The sequence below is a fragment of the Dasypus novemcinctus genome, chromosome 6 (genome assembly GCF_030445035.2).
Source record: "Dasypus novemcinctus isolate mDasNov1 chromosome 6, mDasNov1.1.hap2, whole genome shotgun sequence".
NCBI classification, from domain to species: Eukaryota; Metazoa; Chordata; class Mammalia; order Cingulata; family Dasypodidae; genus Dasypus; species Dasypus novemcinctus.
The window spans coordinates 36435340-36461722 of NC_080678.1; the positions used below are offsets into that span (position 1 = coordinate 36435340).

At 38.3% G+C, this 26383-nt stretch overlaps 1 protein-coding gene across 4 annotated transcripts in view; it reads left to right on the forward strand.

The window, feature by feature from the left end:
• The window catches only part of BTRC (beta-transducin repeat containing E3 ubiquitin protein ligase), a 228204-nt gene that overhangs the window by 45041 nt on the left and 156780 nt on the right, over positions 1-26383 (forward strand). For 2 of the 4 annotated variants that reach the window (XM_058298529.2, XM_058298530.2), the window contains exon 2: positions 24606-24713. The exons of the other annotated variants lie outside the window; for them this stretch is intronic. In XM_058298529.2, coding sequence (XP_058154512.1) covers positions 24606-24713 — 108 coding nt within the window. The remainder of the gene's footprint in view (positions 1-24605; positions 24714-26383) is intronic. 4 annotated transcript variants of the gene reach the window in all.

Consider the following 26383-nt stretch of genomic DNA (forward strand, 5'->3'; position numbering starts at 1 on the left):
TGGTGTGTTTTCACCATTTCTATTCATTTCCAAAGATTAACACTCATCCTTTTTTTTTTTTTTTTACCAGTTCTGCACAAGTTAGTCCTCAGCTTTCCATTCTCTAACCTCATTCTATTTTCTGGTGACACTTATTCAAGTTATTAACTCCATGAGATCACACAATATATTTAAATTTATAGTAGTGCAGTCATACAGTGTTTGTTCTTTTGTGTTTAGCTTGCTTTGCTCAATATAACATCCTCCAGGTTCATCCATGTTGTCCTATGTTTCGTGATTTCATTTCTTTTTACAGCTGCATAATATTCCATCATGTGAATACACCACAAGTTGTTTATCCATTCATCAGTTGATGGACTCTTTGATTGTTTCCATCTTTTGGCAGTTGTGAATAATGCCACTATGAACATCAGTGTGCAGATATCTGTTTGTGTCACTGCTCTTAGTTCTTCTGAGTATATTTGCCAGATCACGTGGCAGATCTATATTCAACTTCCTTAGGAACTGCCAAATAATCGTTCACAGTGGCTGTACCATTCTCATTCCCACCAACAGTGAATAAGCATTCCTGTCTCTCTACATCTTCTCCAACACTTGTAGTTTTCCATCTTTTTTTAAATAGTGGCCATAGGTGTGAAATGATATCTCATTGTAGTTTTTTAAAATAAAATTTTATTGAAGTATATCATTCATACATGAAAATATATAAACAATAAATGCATAGTAAAATTTGAGAATTTACAAAACAAACATGCATATCATGATACAAGGCTCTCATGTATCTCCCCACCACTACCTTGCATTGTTGTAAAACATTTGCTACAAACTGTGAAAGAGCATCATCGTAATACTACTGGGGGAAGTGGTTGTGGCTTAGCTGATAGAGCGTCTGCCTACCATATGGAGGGTCCAGGGTTTGATACCCAGGACCACCTGATCCATGTGGTGAGCTGACCTACACGCAGTGCTGCTGTACATAAGGAGTACCATGGCACGCAGAGGTGTCCCCCACGTAGGGGTGCCCCATGCGCAAGGAATGTGCCCTGCAAGGAGAGCCGCTCTGTGCGAAAAAAGCTCAGCCCACCCAGGAGTGGCGCTGCACACATGTAGAGCTGACGCAGCAAGATGATGCAACAAAAAAAGTGACAGTTTCCCGGTGCCGCTTGACAAGAATGCAAGTGGACACAACACACAGCGAATGGACACAGAGAGCAGACAACAGGGAGGAATGGGAGAGAAATAAATAAAATAAATATTAAAAAAAAAAATCCTGGAAGTGGATGTGGCTCAAGCAGTTGAGCCATATCTCTGCTTTCCACATGAGAGGTCCTGGGTTCCGTTCCTGATGCCTCCTAAAAACAAAAAAAGCAAGTGAAAAAACCAACTTGGAAGCTGGTGTTGCTTGTGGCTGAGCACTGGCTTCCCACATATGAGGTCCCAGGTTCAATCCCCTGCCCTGGTACCTCAAAAAAAAAAATTACTCTTAACTACTCTAGCCCATATCTTACATTTGGTGTATTTTTCCCCCAACCCACCCAATTATTTTATTTATTTTATTTTTTAAAAAAAGATCATTTTTTTATATCTCCCCCTCTCCCCATTGTCTGCTTTCTGTGTCCATTCGCTGTGTGTTCTGTGCTTGTCTTCTCTTTAAGTGGCGCTGGAAACTGATCCTGGGACCTTCCTGAGAGGGAGAGGTGCTCAATCTCTTGTGCCACCGCAGCTTCCTGGTCTGCTGCGTCTCTTATTGTCTCTCCTCTATGTCTCTTTTTGTTGCATCATCTTGTTGCTCCAGCTGTCTGTCAGGCCAGCTTGCCGTGTGGGCCGGCACTTCCATGCGGGCCAGCACTCCACTTGGGCCAGCTTGCCACACAGGCCAGCAAGCCACGTGGGCCAGCTCTTCGCTTGGCTAGCCCGCCACTTGTACCAGCGTTCCTTCACCAGGAGGCCCCGGGAATTGAACCCTGGACCTCCTGTATGGTAGACGGGAGCCCAGTTGCTTGAGCCACATCCACTTCCTCCACCCAATTATTAACACCGTACATTAGTATTACATATATATATTTATCTTTCAGGGGAAACATTCTCATATTCGTCTGGTTAACCACAGTCCATCGTCTACCATCATCCACCACCATCCAACACAGGATTCCCTGTGTTATTCAGTTCCATGCTTTGTACAGTCCTTTCAAAGGGTATACTCAGTGGCTCTCATTTTCATCAGAATTGTGCTGTCATCACCTCAGTGAATTTTAGAACACTTTCTTTAAAGGGAAAAATCCCATACTCTCTTTTTTTTTTCCTACAGATATAAATTTGTTTTATTTTCTAACTTCTGCTTCATGGTGGGGAGGGGCTTTGATTTTCATTGTACTTAAATTTTTCTCAGTTCCTCTACATGGATATATTTAATTTTCATCATTCTATATTTCTTTTTTTTTTTTCAGATTTATTTTTATTTATTTAATTCCCCTCCCCTCCCCGGGTTGTCTGTTTTCTGTGTCTTTTTGCTGCGTCTTGTTTCTTTGTCCGCTTCTGTTGTCGTCAGCAGCACGGGAAGTGTGGGCGGCGCCATTCCTCGGCAGGCTGCTCCCTCCTTCAAGCTGGGCGGCTCTCCTTACGGGTGCACTCCTTGCGCGTGGGGCTCCCCCACGCGGGGGACACCCCTTGGTGGCACGGCACTCCTTGCGCGCATCAGCACTGCGCATGGGCCAGCTCCACACGGGTCAAGGAGGCCCGGGACCTGAACCACGGACCTCCCATGTGGTAGGCGGACGCCCTAACCACTGGGCCAAAGTCCGTTTCCCCATTCTATATTTCAAACATAGCAATTCTATTTGATAAATTATTTAAATGTTCATGGCATTATAGATATTTACAATATTCTTTTAATTTCCTAATACTCATTAAAATGAGTTGTTTCATGATCTCTGCCTGAATAATTTCAACATCTGTAAGAGTTAAAAGCTTTTTTCTTCACTGTATACTTTTCTTCTGACTCTTGGCCATGGCATATTCTTTTCTTTTTTTTCTTTTTTACACTTTTAAAAATTAAAGTTAATAGATCACAAAGAACGTTACGTTAGAAGACACAGGAGGGGAAACGGACTTGGCCCAGTGGTTAGGGCGTCTGTCTACCACATGGGAGTTCCCCGGTTCAAACCCCGGGCCTCCTTGACCCGTGTGGAGCTGGCCATGCGCAGTGCTGATGCGCGCAAGGAGTGCCGTGCCACACAGGGGTGTCCCCCGCGTAGGGGAGCCCCACGCGCAAGGAGTGCACCCTGTAAGGAGAGCCGCCCAGCGCGAAAAAATGTGCAGCCTGCCGAGGAATGGCGCCGCCCACACTTCCCATGCCGCTGACGACAACAGAAGCGGACAAAGAAACAAGATGCAGCAAATAGACACAGAGAACAGACAACCAGGGGAGGGGGGGAAATTAAATAAATAAATAAATAAATCTTTAAAGGGGAAAAAAAAAAAAAAGAAGACACAGGAGGGTCCCATATACCATACTCTCTTATACCCCCCTATTGTTATCCCTTAGTATTGAAAAAATATCTTGTTGCCATTGCTGCAAAATATTATAATATTACTATAATATATCATCCATGTTACATTAGTTGCAATTTCCCATATACCACCATATTCTTAGTACTTTGTAAGAGCATCCTTATATTTATACTCTTAAGCACAATCTTCATCCTCATTGTAGCTTTGATTTGCATTTCCCTGATCACTAGTGATGTTGAACATTTTTTCATGTGGCTTTTTTTTTTTTGCCATTTGTATTTCTTCTTTGGATAAATGTCTATTCAAGTCTTTGCCCATTTCTTAATCAGATCATGTCTTTTTATTGTTGAGTTGTAACATCTCTTTATATATCATGGATATTAAACCCTGATCAGATATGTGATTTCTGAATATTTCCTCCCATTGAGTTAGCTGCCTTTCACCTGTTTTCCCCTTTTTTAAGGAGGTACCAGGAATTGAACCTGGGACCTTGTACATGGGAAGCATGTGCTCATCCACTGAGCTATACCCGCTCCACTGTCTTTTCACCCTTTTAATAGAGTCCTTTGAGGTAACAAAAGTTTTCAGTTTTGAGGAGGTCACAGTTGTCTAAATAGACACACATTTTTCTTTTGTTGTTTGAACAAAAGAACCACTCCCTACCACAAGACCTTGAAGATGTTTCCCTGTGTTTTTACTAGTAGTTCTATGATCCTGGCTTTTATGTTTAGGTCTTTGATCCATTTTGAGTTGATTCTTTTTTTTTAAAGATTTATTTATTTTATTATTTCTCTCCCCTTCCCTCCCCCTCCCCCTTGTCTGTTCTCTGTGTCTATCTGTGTGTTCTTCTTTGTCCGCTTCTGTTGTTGTCAGCGGCAAGGGAATCTGTGTCTCTATTTGTTGCATCATCTTGTTGTGTCAGCTCTCTGTGTGTGCGGTACCATTCTTGGGCAGGCTGCACTTTCTTTTGCGCTGGGCGGCTCTCCTTACAGGGCGCACTCTTTGCGTGTGGGGCTCCCCTAAGCGGGGACACCCCTGTGTGGCAGGGCACTCCTTGTGCGCATCAGCACTGCGCATGGGCCAGCTCCACATGGGTCAAGGAGGCCCGGGGTTTGAACTGCAGACCTCCCATGTGGTAGACAGATGCCCTAACCACTGGGCCAAGTCTGCTTCCCTTGAGTTGATTCTTGTATAGGGAGTGAAGTAGGGGTCCTCTTTCCTTCTTTTGGTTATGGATATCCAGTTCTCCCAGCACCATTTGTTGAAGAAACTATTTTGTCCCAGTAATGTGGACTTGGTAGGTTTGTCAAAAACCAGTTGGCCAGAGGGGTGAGATTCAAAATTTTTGGATTTTTCATTCTGTTCCACTGATCAATATATCTATCTTTATGCCAATAATATGCTGTTTTGACCATTGTAGCTTTGTAATATGTTTCAAGATCTGGCAGTGAGAGTTCTCCCACGCTGCTCTTCTTTTTTAGGATGTTTTTGGCTCTTCTGGTGCACTTTCGTTCCCAAATGAAGTAGGCTGTTGGAATTTTGATTGGTATTGTGTTGAATCTCTAAATCAGATTGGGTAGGATTGACATCTTCATGATATTTAGTCTTCCAATTCATAAATATGGCATGTCTTTCCATTTGGTGAAGACTTCACTGATTTCTTTTAGCATTGTTTTGCAGTTTTCTGCATATAAGTCCTGTATTTCTTTGGTTAAATTGATTCCTAGGTATTTGAATCTTTTCATTGCTATTGTAAATGGAATTCTTTCCCTGATTTCCTCTTCAGATTGTCCAATACTAGTATATAGAAACATTACTGATTTTTGCATGTTGATCTTTTTTTTTTTTAAAGATTTATTTATTTATCCCCCCCCCCCCCCCCCCGTTTGTCTGTTCTTGTCTGCTTCTATTGTTGTCAGCGGCACGGGAATCTGTGTTTCTTTTTGTTGTGTCATCTTTTGTGTCAGCTCGCCGTGTGTGCAGTGCCATTCCTGGGCAGGCTGCACTTTCCTTCGCGCTGGGCGGCTCTCCTTACGGGGCGCATTCTTTGTTTGTGGGGCTCCCCTACGTGGGGGACACCCCTGTGTGGCAGGGCACTCCACTGTGTGGCATGGGCCAGCTCCACACGGGTCAAGGAGGCCCAGGGTTTGAACCTTGGACCTCCCATGTGGTAGTCGGATGCCCTAACCACTGGGCCAAGTCCGCCGCCTGCATGTTGATCTTGTATCCTGCCATTTTGCTAAACTTGTTTATGTGGTAGACATTTCAAAATTTTCCAAATATGGGATCATGTCATCTGCAAATAGTGAGAGTTTTACTTCCTCTTTTCCTGTTTGGAGGCTTTTTATTTATTTATTTTTCTTGTCTAATTGTCTCTAGCTAGAACTTCTAGCACAATGTTGAATAACAATGATCACAGTGGACATCCTTGTCTTGTTCCTGATCTTAGTGGGAATTACTCCCCATTGAGTATGATATTGTCTGTGCATTTTTCATATATGCTCCTTATCATATTGGAATAGATAGAAGGAATTTTCCTTCTATTCCTTTCTTTTGAAGGTTTTTATCAAGAAAGGATGCTGAATTTTGTTGAATATCCTTTTCTGCATCAATCGATGATGATGTTTTTTCCTTCAATTAGTTAATGTGGTGATTTGATTTTCTTGTGTTGAACCACCCTTGCATACCAGGAATAATTCCCACTGGATCGTGATGTATAATTCCTTCAATATGCTGTTGGATTCTATCTGCAAGTATTGTATTGAGAATTTTTGCATCTATGTTCATTAGAGAGATTGGTCTGTAAATTTCTTTTCTACATAATATCTTTTTTTTTAAGATTAATTTTATTTATTTATCCCCTCTACCCCATTGTTGTGCACTCGCTTTCTGCTCTCTGTGTCTGTTCTTTGTGTGCTTGTCTACTTTTTAGGAGGCACCGGCAACTGAACCTGGGACCTCCCATGTTGGGAGGGAGGGGTCCAATGGCTTGTGCCATTCCCGCTCCCCACTTGTTGTGTCTCTCATTGTGTTCCTTTTTTTTTTTTAAAGGTTTATTATTTATTTATTTCTCTCCCCTTCCCCCCCCCCCGCCCCAGTTGTCTGCTCTCTGTGTCCATTTGCTGTGTATTCTTCTGTGACCGCTTCTGTCCTTATCAGCGGCACTGGGAATTTGTGTTTCTTTTTGTTACCTCATCTTGTTGTGTCAGCTCTCCATGTGTGCAGTGCCATTCTTGGGCAGGCTGCACTTTCTTTCGCGCTGGGTGGCTCTCCTTACGGGGTGTGCTCCTTGCGTGTGGGGCTCCCCTATGTGGGCGACACCCCTGTGTGGCATGGCACTCCTTGTGTGTATCAGCACTGCGCATGGGCCAGCTCCACAAGGGTCAAGGAGGCCCAGGGTTTGAACCACGGACTTCCCATGTGGTAGGTAGATGCCCTAACCACTGGGCCAAGTCCTCTTCCCTCATTGTGTTTCATCAAGTCTTTTCATTGCATAATCTTGTTGTGTTAGCTTGCTGTGCCAGCCCGTTGTGTCAGCTCACTGTATTGCTTGTCTTCTTTTGAAGGCACTGGGAACCAAACCTGGGACCTCCCATGTGGTAGGTGGGTGCTCACTTGCTTGAGCCACATCCACTTCCCTCTAGTAGTATCTTTATCTGGTTTTCATATTAGGGTGATGGCCTCAAAAATGTGTTGGGTAATTTTCCCTCCTCTTCAGTTCTTTGGAAGAGTTTAAATAGGATTGGGAAGTAATTCCACTCCCCTCTGGGTCCTCAACCAGTCCAGGTCAGTAGGGAAGGTGCTTGTGAGGGTTTGATCTGTTGTTCCCTGCTGGCACCCAGAGCAAACAATGGTGCTACACCACCCAGCCTGGAAAGGCTCATGGGACATAACAGACCATATTTCTTGGCAAAAAGCTGAATCAGCCTTAGGCTGTGTCCCTTTCTCTCCCCCTTTTCTAGGGAGGTGGGCCTCTGTGGCCCCCTCTGTCTGTAGCCAGCCACTGGCCAGAGACCAGAGAACTCAAAGCTGTCTGCTTGGAGGATAGGGGGATGGGTGCCTGCAACTGCAGCTTTTACTCAGAATTTTCGCATTGGGATTCTTTTTCTTTGCCCCTCTCTCTTGGTGTGTCTAGCCTACTACCCCTGGTGCCGTTTCTGCCTGTGCTCCAGCTTTTTTTTTCTGGGAGAGAAGTGAGCCCTGTGTCTCTGTAATCCTCCATCTTATATTCTTTCTTGATTGTTCTACTTGGGATAGGCATTCGTGGACACTTTTCCCAGCTCATGATCATGATTGTACTGCTGTCTTTTGTTTGGGGAGTTTGTACAAAACCAGTCACTAGTAATGGTAGAGTGGTCTTCAGATTTCAGTAAACAATAACAGTTTGTGTTGTCATTTGTATCATGAAAGTCCAAGTCAAAATCCACCAAAATTTTTTAAATTGGGTATTATATGATTATTTAAATAAGCTTTAATACAATTGCTATTATTTGCTTTCTTCCTGGGGAAATATAGTGTCCTAAGAATACAATCCTAAAATAAAGTTGTTACATATTGGAAAAGAGTGATTGTGTTGCTATGGCAACTCAGAGAAAATGAAAACAGCACCAGATAAGCTGCATCCTGTTGTCATAGCAACCATAGTTGTGAAAATGATTAAAGCTGATCTAGAAAGGATGTATTTCAGCTTTAGTTCATTGAAAGTAAATACTGTAAGAAAAGAGGCAGAATTAGTTTTAGATAAAAGTTAAATCCCTGTGGTACCACAAGTTGGTAGTACCACTGTGTATAAACAGAGCTCTGTCCTTTCTAATTATATTTCAGCTCAATTTTATTGACTCAGATCATGATGATGGTATGAAGGGGAAAGATAAGTGTATTAACTATATGAAAAGCTTGTGAATAAAGAAATTTTTGGATAGAAAATTTAGAAAGAAATTGAAGTTAATAAAATTTTGTTGCTGATAATTAAAAAAAAAAAAGTGTTTTCCTTATCCCCTCTTTCTTTCCTCTTCTTTCTTTTCTGTTTCTCACCCAATGCTTTATTTTTATTCTTTTCCATCCTTCCTTTCTGTATCATTTTAGCCTTAAGTATTGAATTGCAACATAAAAATCTGATGTCATGGCAATCTGTAAAGCATCAAGTGTAGCATTATGATTGCATGTGAACAGATGGATTTGATGATAAATGATAATCTTCTTGTAGGTGTGAAGAAATTTATTTTAGCTATATCTTTCAAACTTTATCTCTAATCAGAGCTTCTTGTTATTTTAAATGTCATTATTTCTTTCCCAACTTCAACTTGCCTAGCCTAGCAAAATGTTTCATCCCAGTGGAGTGGAGACATGTTAGGAATAAACCTGCTGAAAGCCATGCTCTTTGTTCAGCATCTGGCTGCTTGCACAGTTTTTTTGTGTTAATGGAATTGGTATCTGTGTATTAGAGTATTGATCTGCTGCTTGGTAGGAACTGTGTAAAAGAAGTAACCCAGTAATGATGTATTAAAGGGGTTTAAAGGCAGTTTTTATTACAAATGAGGTAGAGGAATATGGAATTCTCTCTAAGACTGATACATGCTGTAAGTATCCAAAAAGCTGAAGATTTTTTTTTTTTACTGTCCAAAATGCTATTTTTATTATTGCATTCTGGTAAAGTAAAGTTTGGGTTTGTGAAAATCTAACTGAAAAATATTTTGGTTGAAATTTCTAGTAAATTACATACTTTGTCTTCTCCAATGTTGAATATTATAACTTTAAAGGACAGGGACTTAATTGCAATTTTAAATTATTAAAATCTTGAGTGGTGTAGTTGCAAAAAAGCTGAAGATTTTATCTACAAACTATGGGTGTCGAAATTCACTTATTTTCATCCTCATTTAATTGCAAATAGTTGAACACTACTGGAGCATAAGTGGTCTGCATTAATGCCATTACCTGTTTACTCTTCAATAGAAGTTTTTATATTTAATATACTTATGTTATAGTTGAAAGCTGTGGTGTGAACATAAGTGAGTTGTGAGTGATAATATTGACTAACCATTAAGAATAGTGTTTTAAAGTAATCTATTGAAGAATATTTTTGTCATAATCCAAATATTAATGTTAATTTGATTAAACATAGGTTGATTTCCATAAGTAGCCTCTTCACTTTATTTTTTATATTTTTAAACTTTTATTTTTATTTTTGTTTCCCCCCCTTGCCTCTTGTGCTCGCTGTGTCCATTTGCTGTGTGTTTTTCGGTGTCTGCTTGTCTTCTCTTCTCGTCTTCTCCTTAGGAGGCACTGGGAACCGATCCCAGGACCCTTTGATGTGGGAGAGAGGCGCTCAATCTCCTGAGTAACCTCAGCTCCCTGGTTTGTTGTGTCTCTCATTGTCTTGTCTTTGTTTTAATTTCTCTCCCCTTCCTTTCTGCCCTCCCCCGTTGTCTGCTCTCTCTGTCCATTTGCTGTGTGTTGTTCTGAGTCTGCTTGCATTCTTGTCAGGGGCACTGGGAATCTGTGTCTCTTTTTTGTTCCGTCATCTTGCTGTGTCAGCTCTTCATGTATGCAGTGCCACTCCTGGGCAGGCTGCGCTTTTTGTATGTGGGGTAGTTCTCCATACGGGGCACACTCCTTGCGTGTGGGGCACCCCTATGCAGGAGCACCCCTGCCTGGCACAGCATTCCTTGTGTGTGGCAGCACTGCATGTGGACCAGCTCATCACACGGGCCAGGAGGCCCTGGACCCTCCTGTATGGTAGGCAGAAGCTCTATCAGTTGAGCCACATCCACTTTTTCATTTGTCTTTTCCTCTGAGTATTTTGTTGTGCCATCTTGTTGGGCCAGCTCTCCACGCAGCTTGCCTTCCCCAGGAGGACCCAGGAATTCCCATATGGTAGATGGGAGCTCAGTCCCTTGAGCAACATCTGCTTCCCACCTCTTCACTTTAAGCATTGTCCAATTTTGCCTGGCTATTCAAATTCTGTCCTTTCATTATAGGGAAAGGGAAAAAAAAAACACAGTTCTTTTTAAAAAGCAGAAAAAGATAGAGGAGGAGAAGAGAGAAGTAGAGTGATTTTTTTTCTTTTGCAGGATTTGTAAAAATTTCATCCCTCTCTGTTCTTTATCTAATATTATTAGATCATGTATGACTTATGTTGTTTAAGTCAGACAACTTAGGTTATTAAATGATTCAGGTATATAGCAAACAGTTCAAAGATTCCATTTACAAGTTAATTAACCTTTTGTGAAGAGAAAGTTTTGTAAAATAAAAGTTAACTGTTAGTGCCTGTATCCCAATATCCCTAGATATTGTAGCATCATTAGGATATAGCAATAGATGGATTTGAATCTCCCTTTCTCCTAACTTATCTTGGAACAGAAATTTTAAAGCTAGTTTGTAAATTTGTAAAAATGTTTAATGTTAAAATCTGATGCACTGACTTTTAGATCAGTTTCCAAAAGTAGGCAATATCGTTAGGTTGTACATTTGAGACTATATTTGCTTGTGATAAATTGGATCGGAAGATCAGGCACTTTAGTTTCCTGGAATTTCCTAAAATGATTAGGTATATTCATCACTCCCTATTTCACAATTTCTTGTCGTATTTCATCTGCCTCAGAAAATATTCATTTTAGATCCTTCTTGTGAATATGTAATCTTTTTTATTTTTTAAATGTATTTCTCTCCCTCTCTCCTCCCAGTTGTCTGCTCTCCATGTCCATTCACTGTGTGTTCTTCTGTGACTGCTTTTATCCTTATCAGTGACACCGGAAATCTGTGTTTCTTTTTGTTGTGTCATCTTGTATCAGCTCTCCATGTGGGCGGTGCCATTCTTGGGCAGGCTGCACTTTCTTCCGCGCTGGGCGGCTCTCCTTACGGGGCACACTCCTTGCGCGTGAGGCTCCCCTACACGGGGGACACCCCGGCGTGGCACGACACTCCTTGCGCACATCAGCACTGTGCATGGGCCTCCCATGTGGTAGGCGGACGCCCTATCCATTGCGCCAAGTCCGCTTCCCGTAATATGTAATCTTAATACTGATGTTCTGAGAGGAAGAAGAATTTTTTAACTAACCTAAATAATATCCATACCATCACAAAGTGCCCTCAAAATCAAACCATCAAATAGCCAATAAACCATATCTCTTGCTAAATTCCATAAACTGGAGGAGGGGTAGATACTCTTCTTTTTCGGTACTTACCAGGAAACATGACACTTGGTGTCTTGAAATGGTTATTTACATATTCTAGTTACCAATCAGCCAGCGATTTGCAAATAATGAAGTAAACACACTGCCGCAAATGAGTTTCTTCTCTCTGCTAGACTGTGGTGCCTAGGAAGTCAGATGTAATATGGTTCCATTTATTTATGTAAGCATTTATTCTCTTTCTAATGAGCAAATGATTTTCTTTTCTCTACTCCTACACAAAAGTTAAATTAAGGAGTACCCAAGAGAGTTGGGATTCTTGGTTTGCATTCATTGAACTACCATTTGATATCAGGGGATCCTTTCATGAATGGAGTTTCCCTCTCCTTAGATGAAAGCTTTAGGTAGCCCCTGTTTAAACTCACTGTTAATAGCAAACTTATCTGTAGAGTGGAGGGTGATCCAGAAGTCTAGGTGTAAGGGTTTGTCTTTGTCTCCCTCATCAAAAGATTTTACTCCATGGCTTCTTTTGCTCCTTTGCCTAGAAAGTGAGGGAAAAGCACTCTGATACCTCATATGGCAGATTGCCTAACCTTAATATGTGAATTTTAACAAGATACCAGCCTCTGTTAAGTTATATTATAGCAGCTGCTATGAACGAATAGGCATATCCATCTGGAGTAGAGTGTTGCAGTCTTTGATCAGAATGGAAAACTGCTTCAACTTCTGTTTTCTCCTCTAGTTAAAAGGTTTTCTCTTTTTCTTTACCTTTTTTCCTCCCTTCTCTCCTCCCCCATTGATTTTGTTTCATTCCTTCCTTTCTTGCTTCTTTTCTACTTTATTCCCTTTTCCTTCCTTTCTCCCCCTCTCTCCTCAGAAATACATAAAGTCTAATTCTCCCAGTGAGCACTGTGGTCATTTGAAATTTGTGTATAGGCCAGTCCCACATCATCAAAAATTGTTGTATAACCCCATGATTCCCAGGCCTCAGCTGGTGGCCTAGTTATTTCAAATAATATTTAATGCAATAAATTCCAGGACAATAAAAGAATTTGGATCGTCCTTTGGAGCTTATTGCAGTGGGATTTGACTTGAATTGAATACAGTGATAATCCAGTATAACTGAATAATTTTTAATGGCATGATTTAAAAGGTGTTTAAGTACAGGTATAGGAGATTGAGTTTGTTTGCAAAACCTAATCTGAGGTAATCACGGTTTTAATGAATAAAAGAGCACTTTGAAAATACAGTAATACTCTTGACTTAGCGTAAAGTGATTTTTAAATAATTTGGCAAGGAAAAATGTCAGTGAATATCCTTACTTTTTGTTCTGTATCAGGAAGAATATAGATACCACCTGGCTATATGCGTAAATATATTTATTAGTTTTTTTCTGTAGATACATATTAAAAATGATTTTTTGAGGCATGGAAAATGTGTGGCATCTAGACCTTATTATGATGCCCTGTTACTTGCTAATGTTGAATAGTTTAATGTGATTTTTTTTTTAAAGAAAAAAATTTTTTTTATTCTTTCAAATTCAAGTCTTAAAGTAACATTGGCTGTGTACCAAATATATCTAGAACTTTTTATGTTGATATAAATGAAAGAAAATTAAAACAGTTGATATTAGAAAAATTTGGTTGTTTTATACTCTGGGGTTCTTATCTCAAGCCACTGACTTAGAAGATCTTTTGTTTTCTGTATTGAAGTAGAATAGTGAAAATGTTTTTGTAGAAAGTTATGAAAAAAAGTATATATTAATTTGCTTTGGGTCATTCTAGTCTCTCTGGTAAACTCATAATTAGGAAGGCCTTTTAAAGACTGTATTCTAGTCTCACAGGTATACAGCTACTCCATATCTGGTAAATCTAAATTCATATGTGAGGAGGTTATGTTTTTTTAAGGCATATTATTTACACAATTCACTGGAATGGCTCCTTTGGAAGTTGGGTGACTCTCATGTAATTACGTACTTAGTAACTCCATTCTACACAGCAGTAGAAATTCAAGTAAGAATAATTTATTCTTCATGCATAGCTATTAGAATTTTAAAGCATTTGTTTGTTCAAAATTCTAGTTTATGAGTGTTATGTTTGACTAATTGAATACTTAATAAATAATAATGAATGAAATTTGTTTTAGAAGGCAGCCATGTTTGAATTTAAACCATTCTAAATAAGCATCAGGAGCCATTTTCACACACACCCCGCTTCTTGTTTAAAGGAATTTCTATCCCTATGGTCCAAAATTTGTGGTGAAATTAATTATTACAGAAAAATTCTCATTAGACATGTTATAGATTTAAATCACAGAATTAGTCTTAAATCACAGTTATATGGAAGTTTATTGCAGCAAGGTGCTGTTAGAAATCTTTTAATCTGTTCCATTTTATCAGTGATGAAGCTGAGACTCATAGAAATTAAGTGAACTCCTCAACATCCTACATTTGGTTTGAGGATAAGTCTGCACAAGAGCCTGGTCGCCAACATATTTATAAAGTTGAGGGAAGTGGACTTGGCCCAATGGATAGGGCGTCTGCCTACCACATGGAAGGTCCGTGGTTCAAACCCCGGGGCCTCCTTGACCTATGTGGAGCTGGCCCATGCACAGTGCTGATGGGCACAAGGAGTGCCCTGCTGCATAGGGGTGCCCCCCTGCGTAGGGGAGCCCCACGCGCAAGGAGTGTGCCCCGTAAGGAGAGCTGCCCAGCGTGAAAGAGAGTGCAGCCTGCCCAAGAATGGCGCTGCACACACGGAGAGCTGACACAACAAGATGATGCAACAAAAAGAAACAGATTCCCGGTGCCGCTGGTAAGGATAGAAGTGGTCACAGAAGAACACGCAGGGAATGGAGGCAGACAGCAGACAATGGGAGGAGGGGGAGAGGAGAGAGAAATAAATATAAATAAATAAATCTTTAAAAAAAATTTTTTTTTATGAGATCCCGTTTATCTATTTTGTCTTTTGGTGCTTATTCTTTGTGCATGAAGTCAAGAAACCATTGCCTATCCTGAAGATACTCCCTGTGTTTTCTTCTAGGAATTTTTTGTTTGTTTGTTTGTTTTTATGAGGTACTAGCGCTGGGGATTGAACCCGGTACCTCATATTAATATATATGGGAAGCTGGCGTTCAACCACTAAGCCATATCAGCTCCCCTGTGTTGGTTTTTTCATTTGTTTGCTTGCTTGTTCTTTTGTTTGTTTATATGAGGCACTGGGAACCAAACCTGGGACCTCCCATGTGGGAAGCAGGCACTCAACCACTTGAGCCATATCCACTACCCTCTTCTAGGACTTTTATACGTCTAGTTCTGATATTTACATCTTTGATCTGTTGTGAGTTCATTTTTGTTTATGGTGCGAGGTAGAGACCAACTTCATTCTTTTGCCTATGGACATCAGTTTTTTAAGCACCATTTGTTGAAGAAACTAGTATTTCCCAAGTGAGTGGACTTGGCATCTTTGTCAAAAATCAGTTGGCCAGGGAAGCAGATGTGGCTCAAGTGATTGAGCTCATGGCTACCACATGGGAGGTCCCTGGTTTGTTTCCAGTGCCTCCTAAAGAAGACCGAGAGCTGGCATGACAGGCAGGCACAGCAGTGTGACGCAACAAGATGATGCAACAAGAGACACAAGAAAGAATAACATAATGAGAGACATAACAAAGCAGGGAGTGGAGGTTCTTGGTGCCTCCTAAAGAAGACAAGCAAGACAGCAAGATAAAGTGACAGGCAGGCAAGGCAAGCTAATGCAATAAGATGATACAACAAGAGACACAAGAAGAAAAACATAACGAGAGACCCAATAGAGCAGGGAACAGAGGTTGCTAAGCTGATTAGGCACCTCCCCCCCACATTGGAGGTCCCAAGTTCCGATCCTGGTGCCTCCTAAAGAAACAAGGAAGATGAACAGATATAGCAAGTGCAAACGGGGGGATGGAGAGAAATAAATAATAAAAGTAAAATAAATCTTTTAAAAAAATCAGTTAGCCGTAAACATGAGGGTTGATTTCCGAACTCTCAGTTTGATTCCGTTGTCTGTCCTTTTGTCAGTACCATGCTGTTTTGATTACTGTGGGTTTGTAATACATTTTATGATCAGGAAACGAGAGTCCTCCAGCTTAGTTTTTCTTTTTCAAATTGTTTTTACCTTTTCAGGGCCCCTCACCCTTCCATATGAATTTGAGGATTGGCTTTTGCATTTTTGCAAAGAAGACTGGTAAAATTTTGGGGGGTGATTGCATTGATGCTGTAAATTGCTTTGGGTAGAATTGACAATTTATTAATAGTTAGCCTTGTAATTCTTGAACAAGGATCCTTCCTTTTATTTAGATCTTCTTTGATGTCTTTTAGCAAGGACTTTATAAGTCCTTTACATCCTTGGTTAGATTTATTTCTAAATATTTGATTATTTTGTTTGCTATTTTAAATGGAATTTTTCCCTTGATTTCCTTTTCAGATCTAGTATATAGAAACACCATTGATTTTTGGCTATTGATCTTGTACCCTGGCATGTTGCTGAATTCAGGATTTCCTGCATATAGAATTATGTCATTTGCAGATTGGGAAAACTTGACTTCCTCCTTCCAAAATGGATACCTTTTATTTGTTTTCTTGACTAATTTCTCTGGCTCGGACTTCCAGTGCAATGTTGAATAACAGTGGTGACAGTGGGCATCCTTGTCTTGTTCCTGATCTTAAGAGGTAAAGTCTTCAGTATTTCACCATTGAGTATGATATTAGCTGTATGCTTTTCATATGTGCTGTTTATCATGTTGAAGTTCCCTTCTATTCTTAGTTTTCTGAAAAAATTTTTTTAATCAAGAAAGTGCTGGATTTTGTTAAATTCATTGTTTTCCAGATAGTTAATGATGTTGAGCATCATTTGTGTATTTGTATATCTTCTTTAGAGAAATGTGTATTTAGATCCTTTGCCCGTTTATTAATTAAGTTGTCTTTTTATTACTCAGTTGTAAGAATCCAACTGGTTACAAGTTCCATATCAGATATATGATTTGCGAATATATTCTCCCATTCTGGAGTTGTCTTTTTACTGTCTTGATAATATCATTGGCAGCACAGAAGCTTTTAATTTTCATAAAGTCCAGTTCATCTATTTTTTGCCGCCTTCACTGTTGCTTTTGGTATTATATCCTAAAAACCACTGCCGAACCCAAGATTATGAGTATTTACTCCATGTTTTTTCTAAGTTTTAGCTTTTACAATTAAGCATACGATTGATTTTGAATTAAATTTTGTATATGGTATGAGGGAGAGACCCAATTTTCATTCTTTTGCATGAGGTTATCCAGTCATCCCAGCACCATTTGTTGGAAAGCCTATTTTTTCCCCATTTTATTGTTAGTTCACTCTTGTTGAAAATCAATTAGCTATAAACATAGGTGTTTACTTCTGAACTCTTAATTCTATTCCATTGATCTTTATTTCTGTCCTTGGGCCAGTACCACAATGTCTTGATTATTGCATCTCTGTAGTAAACTTTGAAATTGGGAAGTGTGAGTCCTCCAAATTAATCTTGTTTTTCAAGATTGTTTTGGCTATCCTGGGTGCCTTGTATTTTCATGAATTTTCGGATCAGCTTGTAAATTTCTGCAAAAATAGGCAGCTGGGATTTTTTTTTATTGAGGTTTTTTTTTTTTTTCCAGCTTTTGGATATTAAGTTTGTAAGCAATTTCAAACTTATACCAAAGTTGCAAACATAATAAAAAAATATGTACTACTCCAATATCCCCCCTTGCCAAGATACCTAAATTTACCACTTTGACATTTTGCCACATTTGTTATATTATTCTTTCTTTTTATGCCCCTCTTTCTCTGTATCTGTCTTCTAAATATTTGAGAGCATGTTGTATGTATCATCCTTCTTTATCATTTAATACTTAATGTATATTTCCTGAGAACCAGGATATTCACTTTGGTAACCACATTAAGTACAGTTTTCGAGTTCAAGAAATTTAATATTGACATGAAACATAGAGTCTGTATTCCAAATTTTTCAGTTGTCTCAATAGTGTCCTTTTGGGCATTTTCTCCTCCATTGTTAGATCCAATCCAGGGTCTTGTATTGCATTTAATTGTCCTTGTCTCTTTAGTCTCTCTTTCTCTTCTTTAAAAATTGTGGTAACATATATACCACATGAATTTTACCATCTCAATCACTCTTTTTTTTTTAAAGATTTATTTATTTATTTAATTCCCCCCCCTCCCCTGGTTGTCTGTTCTTGGTGTCTATTTGCTGCGTCTTGTTTCTTTGTCCGCTTCTGTTGTCGTCAGTGGCACGGGAAGTGTGGGCGGCGCCATTCCTGGGCAGGCTGCTCTTTCTTTTCGCGCTGGGCGGCTCTCCTCACGGGCGCACTCCTTGCGCGTGGGGCTCCCCCACGCGGGGGACACCCTTGCGTGGCACGGCACTCCTTGCGCGCATCAGCACTGCGCATGGCCAGCTCCGGGTCAAGGAGGCCCGGGGTTTGAACCGCGGACCTCCCATCAATCACTCTTAAACATGCAATTTAGTGGGGCTGCAGGGATTTTGAGAGGGATTGTGTTGAAACTATAGATCGATTTGGAGAGCATTGGTATGTTTACAATACTAAATCTTCTGGCCTGTGGACATGGGATGTTTCTTTCATTTATTTAGATATTCTTTAATTTCTTTGAATAGTATTTTGTAGTTTTCAGTGTATAAGTCTTATACTTCTTTTGCTGAATTCATTCATAAGTATTTTCTTCTTTTTGATGCTATTATAAATGGAATTGTTTTCTTAATTTCATTTTCAGAGTGTTCATTGGTATATATGCAGATAGAGTTGAAAATTTAAAATTATATGTTCCTATATTTTGGTAAAAAATTTACTGTGGTAAAATATTTTAACATATAACTTAAAATTTGCCATTTTAACCATTTATAAGTGACAATAGTTATATTCACAATTTGTGGTCACTATTACCATTATCCATATCCAAAACTTTTCATCACACTAAACAGAAACTCTGTACCCACTAATCAGTAACCTCTTATTGCCCTTTCTACCTAGTCTCTGATAGCCTCCTATATACCTTGTCTCCATGAATTTTCCTATTCTAGATATTGTGTGTAAATGGAACTATATAATATGTGTCCTTTAATGTCTGACATTGTTCATTTAGAATAATGTTTTCACGGTTGATCCATGGTTGATTTTTCTGTATGCTTGCTAATTTTCTGTGTAACATGTAGATAAGTTAAGAAATTGTGAAAGAGCTTTTGTAAGCTGTTAATACCTTATACCAATATTAGTTATCTATCCAGTTTTATTCATTTGTGCACCCAACACGTACTCTCCAGTGTAGTTACATCAGTCTCAATAAAGTAACCAAGAGTATTATTTTATCAGTTTTACTACTATTCCATGGGATTAAATGCTTGCTTTCCTTCTCTTTAATATGTATTTCTCTCTGATCTTTTGCCATTTAAGCACACATTTATTGAACATCTACTATGACTAGACTCTAGAGATAAAAAAGATAAGACATGAATCATATCTCAAGGGAATGTAGCCTAGTAGAGGAGACAAATATATGATTGGCCTACAGTAATAAGTGCTATAATAAAATTAGTCTGTGTCTGAATTTTTCTAAAAATTAGAAATTTTAACTCAACTTAGCAGCTATAGTCTAATGCAATTTAATGTATTATTTATTTTTCCTTGTATTTTTCATTTGTGTTAGTTAATTTATCTCCCTAAATAGAGTGTAAACTACTTGAGAGCAGCGATGAGTCTATGGATTTTGGAGCCAAACATATTGGTGTCCCATATCTGGCATTGCCATTTAGTCACAGTAACTTCTCTAAACTAAATAACCTCCTGATAAGGTTGTAATGATTAAATGAAATAATGTATTTAAAGGATCTAGAACAGTGTCTGTTAAGCAATTTGTGCCTAATAAATGTTAGTTCTGTTCTTGTACTCACTCTACTTGTGTCCACTCTGGTAATGAGGAAAAAATATTTGATCGATGGGTGAGTTTATTGATTCTGTGGTCTGCAGTTCATACTGACCTTCAAGAACATTTTGAAATGCAAGTGTTATTCATGGAAGCCTGAAGTTGGTAATGAAGCCACTTTACTTTTTTGGATAGTTGGCAAATTTGAATTTTATGTTAGTTTTACTACCACCTTGTGCAGTAATGCTAGGCAGATATGATTATCCTGTGTCACAGGTGGGAATTTCATTTTTGAAGCATGTGAACCAAATGGGGTCTCTTAAGGAGCAATCATTGAATTTGTGTAGGTAGAGTCTGAATGTATTACATGGCCTATGCAATACTGTACTTTTCTTGGCCTGAGTTTTATAGTTGATATAGTGGTGAAAAGGGAATTCTTCTGTTCCATGGCTTAAGGATACAGAAACTCTCAATGCAGCAATCTTTTTATTGTTGATTATTATAGCTTCTATTACTCCTAGAAGTTGACCAACAGGGACCTGAGTTTAGGAGATTTTGTCATTCAGCTTTTATATAGTAAATGCTGAGGCCAGCCCTTTGCCTGCAGGGCCCTCTATCAGAGTGAAGATGATCTGTGCCATTACTACAGGCAGCCAAGTGGGGGGAGGAGTTGGTGTTCTCTGTGTAAATGAATTTGTGTTCTTGAACCTGATGGGCATTATATACTATATATTCTCCTTGACGTGCAGGAAGCCCTTTGTTACAACATTTCAGTCTTTTTTTTCTGATTCCTTCAGGTAGTAGAAGACATGTTCAGCCTTTTTTTTTTTTTTTTAACTGTATGCTTTCTGAAAGCTAATAAAGTCAGTTGGATAAAAATCTTCAGTTGTGATAAATTATTATAGTCTACTTACTTTGATTTTGTAAAGGAGAGTTTTTTGGGGGAGATTAGTGGCAAAATATGTCTTTGTGGGGTGGGAAATGATCTGAAGAAACATATGTGCTATGCAGGGTTGGATTTATGTAGAGTAGAGGCACATGTATTGACTAAACTGTTGTAACTTTTGATGTAGCATATAAGAGGCATCTAAGAAATAGATTATTCACAGGTTCTTTGACAGTTAATAGAGGTTTTTTTATATATATATGTATTTAATATGCCAGGGATTGAGCCCAGGACCTCGTATTTAGGAAGCTGACACTCGACCACTGAGCTACACTGGCTCTCCAAGTTGGTTCTTTCATTTGTTTGCTTTGTTTTTAGGAGATACGGGAAATTGAACCCTGGATCTCTATTCAGAAGCAGGCACTCAGCCATTTGAACTACATCCGCTCCCAAGAAGTTAGATATTTAAATGTGAGAATGTAGTTTAGATTGCAGCTTAGTTTAGAACTTGCTTTTGTTTTAATTAACTTTTTTTTAAGTGTAGAAAGAAAACACTAGGAGTTTTAATGTAATTTTCAAGGAGAAATAACAAAGGCAGCCTAAACTTTAAGCAGAAAACTATTTTTTTTTTTTTGATATTTTAGAAGTAAATTTTAGAGGGCATTATTTATTCAATGTTGAAGGACACAAAAAAATCTTACCTATTTGTTAGATATTAGCCACTCAGGATGACCCTGAAATATAAAGCATATCTAAGGATAGTCACCAGAATAGTAATTCTTTCCACTCTTGTCCTGCATTGCCCAAGTTTTCTTCGGTTTTCCCCTTCATTTAGAAAATGCTTCTAAATGTGAGAATAGAAGGGAAGATGTAGAGTAAAAGTTATAGCCTATTCGATTTATTTTGTAATTAATTTTTTTTTATCAATGTTTAAGTGGCATTTACCAGTATGGGTAAGATTGTTACAATACAAACCAATTTGAAAATTAGTTTTTAAATTGAGCTATAATATATAAAATCTTATGGTAATATGCAGATCTGACTATATCCAAGTGCAATTTTCGTACCCACACCAATTGTCTTGTAATAATCAAGAATGCATCCTCTGTGTGGTGTTTGCAAGTTACTGCTCTTTTGGAAAGCACACTGGTATATCTAGTGACTTTCGTGTATATATGTGGCTCATTATTGATTATAATTTTATTTTGGAATTTTACTTTAAGTGATTGGGCATAATTCTTAGTGTTAATTATTAGTTGTTAGAAATTTTTATGGTGGATAATGATGAATAATAAGAAAGAATATTGGGACATTAGAATCAGTAGCAGTAAGGGAAATCAGATAATAATTCATCAAGAACGTGCTGCAAAAATAACACAGGCTCTTCGATAAAATGGAAAAGATTTAAAAGAGGAATGCCTTAAAACTTACTAAGGCATATATTTTCAAATATGAATAAATATGTAATAGAGAAGTCCCAAGTCCATGAATGAAGGTCTCCTTGTTAACTAGACCCAACTGTGCTAAGGCTAAAAGTGTCTGAGCCACCTCTTCCTCCGTGTTTGTTTGCCTCTTTTTTTTTTTTTTTTTGTATTTTCATGCTTCCTTTTTATTTACTCTCACCTCTTTTACTTCCTCCATTTTTCTCAAACCCCATCCCTCCTTCAGAATGACTGTATGAGACTTTCTTCTACCCAGCTACACAGAACTTTAACCACCTGCTTAATAATGTACAGTCTCTCATAAGCAATGAGAGAAACTCACTAACAACACATTTCTTTTACACTAAGCGTTTTTAATATAGAAGAATTTAAGGTCGAGAGAATGTCACTAGAATGTAAGCTCCACGAAGACAGGGATTTTTGTCAGTTTTTTTCATTGTTCTTTCGCTAGTTCATAGAACAGTTACTAGCACTAGGAAGGTGCTCAATAAATACTTGCTGAATAAATGACTAAAACATAAGACTTTAAACATTTTAGTATCATTCACTTACAAAAGTTATTTTAGCAAAGCTTCTTGATGCTTCCAATTCAGAGCAATAATATGAATAGAACAGTGATCCTCAAAGGGAAAGAGTTTTCTTTTTATCCTGCTCTTCCCTGTTTTCTTCCCACTGCTGCCTGCTTCTTAACATGAGAATCTCTGCCACTAAAAACCATTGAAAGAGACTGAAATTATTATTCTAAAGAGATATGAGGTAAACGGTAGATGTGGATTCAAAGGTGTGGGGCTAAAATTGGTATTTGCACAAAATATCAAGGTTTCAAACATATTCATTATAGCTAGCGTGCAGGGCCATTTGGAAGGAGAATGTGAGTTGATTATGAAATTACTGAGTAGATAGTGACATGAAAACAAAATGAAGACAATGGATTGTAGCTTTTTTTTTTTCTATCTGGTTGCTTCACGGCCTTTTTGGTGCATTGCTTTGGTGTGCGAGGGCCTGCACTTCCCTGCAACTGCAGGTCTGGGACGCCTTTTTTTTTTTTTTTTTTTTTTTAACCAGGAGATCCTGGGGATTGAATCTGGGTCCTCCATCTGGTAAGTGGGAGCTCATTTGCTTGAGCCACAGCTGCTTTCCGGATTGTAGCTTGAGGTGAAGAAACATTGGAAACAGTGAACAAAGTTAGTAGATTTTAATAGTAGGTCAGAGCAATTTAGCTGTTGCGCTTGATAAATTATCCGTTGATACCTTTTTTGAAGTCTGATGTCTCTACTTTATGACCTAGGAATGGATGGAGGCAGGGGAAGAGTGTGCCACTAGGAAGCAATAAGCTAGGATTCTCGTCCCTGTTTCTGTCCTATCTAAATTCATCATCATGGGCCAAATACCTTATTTCTCCTGAGCATCAGTTGCCTAATTGTAAAAAGAGGATAATCATCTGAAAAGAGGGGTCCGGATCAGGTCATATTTTGGAGTCCTTTGCAGCAAACTATTCATATATCAAATATATGTAGTGTAAACATTGAATACCATATTTTTGCTTTCTAATATTGTCTTACAACTAGAATATTTTAAGAAGAAAAAAAGCCCGTAATGATATTGAATATTTCAAAACGTATAAAGTTTAGTATATGCTATTGGCTGCTGTATTTTAAAATGTTTACCTGTTTTTATTTGTGTTATGATCAGGTTTTTGGTTTTTTAGTTATTATTGTAATAGCACTCAAGTTGATAGATAAAAGTTCAGTGTGGCATATGCATTTTTAGAAAAGTGCGAAATAAAAATGTTCTAAAAGGCATAGTATTTTATAACGTTGTAGGAGAAATAACACTGCTACATTAGCTTAGTATAATATTACAAGAAATCATAATTTCTACCTTTTTGGCTACCAAATACATTTTAATATATGTATTTTTGTACCCACATATGCTTTTTTGATTAGGAGGTTTTAATATGAGCAGCTTTCCGTAGTTGTTTTCCTCTTTCTCCCTCTTTCTTCCTCCCTCCCTTATTTTATTTACTCTTCTGTTTGAGTTGTTTCTTGCCCTTACCCCATCCCTTTTAATCCGTCTGGAAAGATGAAGAGGCAGCTGCTATGGTGCCTGTGCATTTTGAAGTTAATGAATAGCAGACTAACAAGATAAAGAAAACATGCGCAAACTGAGCAGAGGTGGTTGCTGTCGAAGCCATAGGGGCACAATACTTTCTTTTCCTTCTCCATACCTTCTAAAATAACCTAACTTTCCTTTGATATTTTATTTTTTAACGTACCATTCCAAATATTGAAACGCTGCCATGAACTATTCCCCTTTCTGGTTATTCTGAACAACATTTCACTTTGCAGTGAATATGTGGGAGAGATAAGATACATAAGGGAAAATAATTGATTAATTGGATTAAGAACTAGATTTCATTTGGACACATATACAGAGTAGGGCCAAAAAATTTTTATTAAATGTTTGTTTTTAAAAATCTGTAATACCTTTTATTTTCTTACTTTTTGACCACTAGTGCCCCTTTTGAGTTTTTCTCCGGGGTCAGAACCAGTAAGTAGTAAGTTTCTTGAAGATGTTTCTATCATGAAGGCCAGCTTCAACTGGACTAATGCATTTCAACCAAGCCTTGAAAGTTCCTGTAATCTGTGCCATCCTGTCTCATACTGTCCCATCTCATAGTTGTCCTCTCTCTGCAGTGCTCTATGCCCAGGTCTCTGTGGCTGGGCTGCTCCAGCCTGGCGGACAGCATGCCTTCGCTGCGATGCCTGTATAACCCAGGGACTGGCGCACTCACAGCTTTCCAGGTACTCTCTCTCTCTCTCTGGGTTATTTGTGGGCATTAGTGTGTCTAATTCATAGTGTGTCTCTCCTTCTTTCTCATACTTTACTTATGTTCACTTTTCCTCCTTCATATTACCTCTGGTTCACACCAGTCTGTACTCACTTAATGATTAATTAATTTTTAAAATTTATTTTTCTTTTAATGATTAATTTCTAATGTAGATCCAGACTGATCCATTCATAAGACATTCTTAAAATCATGATTGGTTTAAAAATTAACATAGCACAACTTGACTTGATTTTCAGATCTAATAGACGTATAATAGTGAATTTTAAAATAATCCCAATAAATAGCATATAACATGTCATGTTTGCTCTGGACCTACATAAAACCAATGAATGTAATTAAGCAAGTAATTATAATCAGTTGCCTGAACATCTTTTTTGTTTGTTTGTTTTGGATACTGGGGCTGGGGATTGTTTCCTATGTGGGAAGCCAGTGCTCAACCACTGAGCCACATTGGCTCCCCTAGATTGTTTTTTTCTTTTGTTTATTTGTTGTTAGTTTTATGTTTTGTTTTTAGGAGGCACGGGGGACTAAACCTGGGACTTCCTATTTGGGAACTGCTGGAGTCACATCCACTACCTTATGTTTCTTTTGACTACTAAAAATATGGTTTTATATTCAGAGTATTTTCTTGTTACTGTACCATTATATATTATTTTGTAAGAACTGTGTTTATTTATATCTTGGTTAATGGGTAGTTTCAAGGTGGAAAAGTCTTTTTTAAGTCCTTTGTGTACAATATTCAATTTAAGGCAGTCCAGCAGATCTTGCATGTACTGATAGATTGTAGTTCTCTTTACCCTTTCTTAGAGGTCATTAGGTCAGTACCAGGAGGGGAGAGAAAACTAGACATGGGAAATTTGTAGAGGAAAATGTGAGAAAGATCTTGGTGCCCGTTGCTTATGGGATAGTCTTTGTAGATGTATTATCTTTTCACCTCAGATATTTGGGATTTGTGGTTAGCATTTCATACTAATACAGAATAGTTTTATGTGTATTTGTGTTTTTTTTAATGTATGTAGTTCATATTCTATTTGGAAGAATTTCAAAGACAAGCTGTAAACAAGCATCAGAATACTTAACTACTAAGTTAAAAGAGGGGAATTCCATATTCCTGAAATGTGCTAGCAATAGTCTTTAATGATATTATTTTAGCAATGGTAATGCTAGAGATTTCCATTGATCTCTTGCAAAGTTTAATATTGGACTCTTCTATACTGTTAGAGACAAACATAGTAAAGCATGTAGGCTTTGGAGTCAGTGAAATCAACGCTTGCGTACTGACTTTGTCAACTAGTGGTATGATCTTGAGGAGCTTGTGTCACCTCTCTAATCCTCATTTTCCTCATTGTAAATGGAGACTATAGTAAAAGCATGTGATAAATTTTTGTTGTTTTTATCATCATCATTAATGGCATTGCTGTTATTGTTAAGAGTATTGATATCCAGAGAGTGTCAATTTATTTCAAAATGAGATCTTATTTTTTATTATATATCATACTGATAGAAGATTTCTGCCCTGGAGGAACACATAGTCTAGCCTAGTGATCTTTAACTTTTTGGGGGGTCATAGACTCTTATAAGGCTCTAATGAGAACTATGAATCTTGGAAAAATACACTTATAT